The following is an 882-nucleotide window of genomic DNA, read 5'->3' as shown; positions in this document are numbered from 1 at the left end:
AACCTTGAGCGAGTCGTAAGGCGAGCCAGCACTTTCCTCGTCTGCTCGCGCTTGCCGCGCCGCATTGCGCCCGACTATACCGCCGCGAGCTGCACGCCTAGACCCCCGCGACGCCTATCGCTCACGGAACCCGCCGCCCCCTCACCTCCCCCACCACGCGATGCGCCCTCGCTCGTCGCTCGAGCGGCGCGAGCGGCTGTTCCCCAAATGGCCTCGCACCGCCTGCCTACTCCCGCTCGCAGGTGCAGCCGCTGCCATTGAGGAGGGCGCGAGACGCGTCCGCTGCTGCCCATTCCCCACCCTTGTCCCGCGCGACCGCCCTCCCTCACTTCTGGCAAGAGAGCGACCCGCTCCCGCTTGCTCGCCAATCGCCGCCCGGCTCCAGTCCGAGCGCCGAGGACGCGAGAGAGCGTGCCGGCGGCCTCGTCTCGACGCTCACGCCGCGACGTGCTGCCCGTAGGCGCGGCTCTCCTCTCTCCGACTCGCTCTCTCTTCCCATTCAGCATGCACATGCTGTGCGGCGCGTTTGATTTCTTTTTATCTGTGCAGGCGAGGCTCGAGGCTGGGGGGCGGGTAGGCGGGGGGGCTGCGGGGCTGGGTGGGTGGGTGGCGGGCGGGCTCGAGATCGCGCGACTGATCGTTTCGTGGGGAGATCGTCGCCTCGTCGAGCGGGAAGAAGCCCGACAGCATCGCGAAGAGCGATACGCCCAGGCTCCACACGTCGGCCGCGAAGCCGTCGTACCCGCGCCCGCTCAGCACCTCGGGCGCGGCGTACGACTTTGAGCCGCACATGTCGGTGAGGGGGGCGGAGCGGTCGAAGGCGCCGTCGGCGCCGCGCTGGTACTGGTGCGACAGCCCGAAGTCGATCACCTTGACCGTCCC

The 882-nt window shown here is 70.0% G+C and overlaps 1 protein-coding gene across 1 annotated transcript; it reads right to left on the bottom strand.

The window, feature by feature from the left end:
• Positions 1 to 702: 702 nt before the first annotated feature.
• Positions 703 to 879, bottom strand: EMIHUDRAFT_50604 (hypothetical protein; the record flags this gene model as incomplete). The annotated part of the gene is made up of 1 exon (XM_005776596.1): positions 703 to 879. A coding segment is annotated over one exon (177 nt), but the record flags the coding sequence as incomplete, so codon positions are not given.
• Between the last annotated feature and the right edge of the window lie 3 nt (positions 880 to 882).

This window comes from Emiliania huxleyi, assembly GCF_000372725.1.
Source record: "Emiliania huxleyi CCMP1516 unplaced genomic scaffold EMIHUscaffold_2762, whole genome shotgun sequence".
Taxonomy (NCBI): Eukaryota; Haptophyta; order Isochrysidales; family Noelaerhabdaceae; genus Emiliania; species Emiliania huxleyi.
This window is presented reverse-complemented; position numbering and strand designations above follow the sequence as displayed.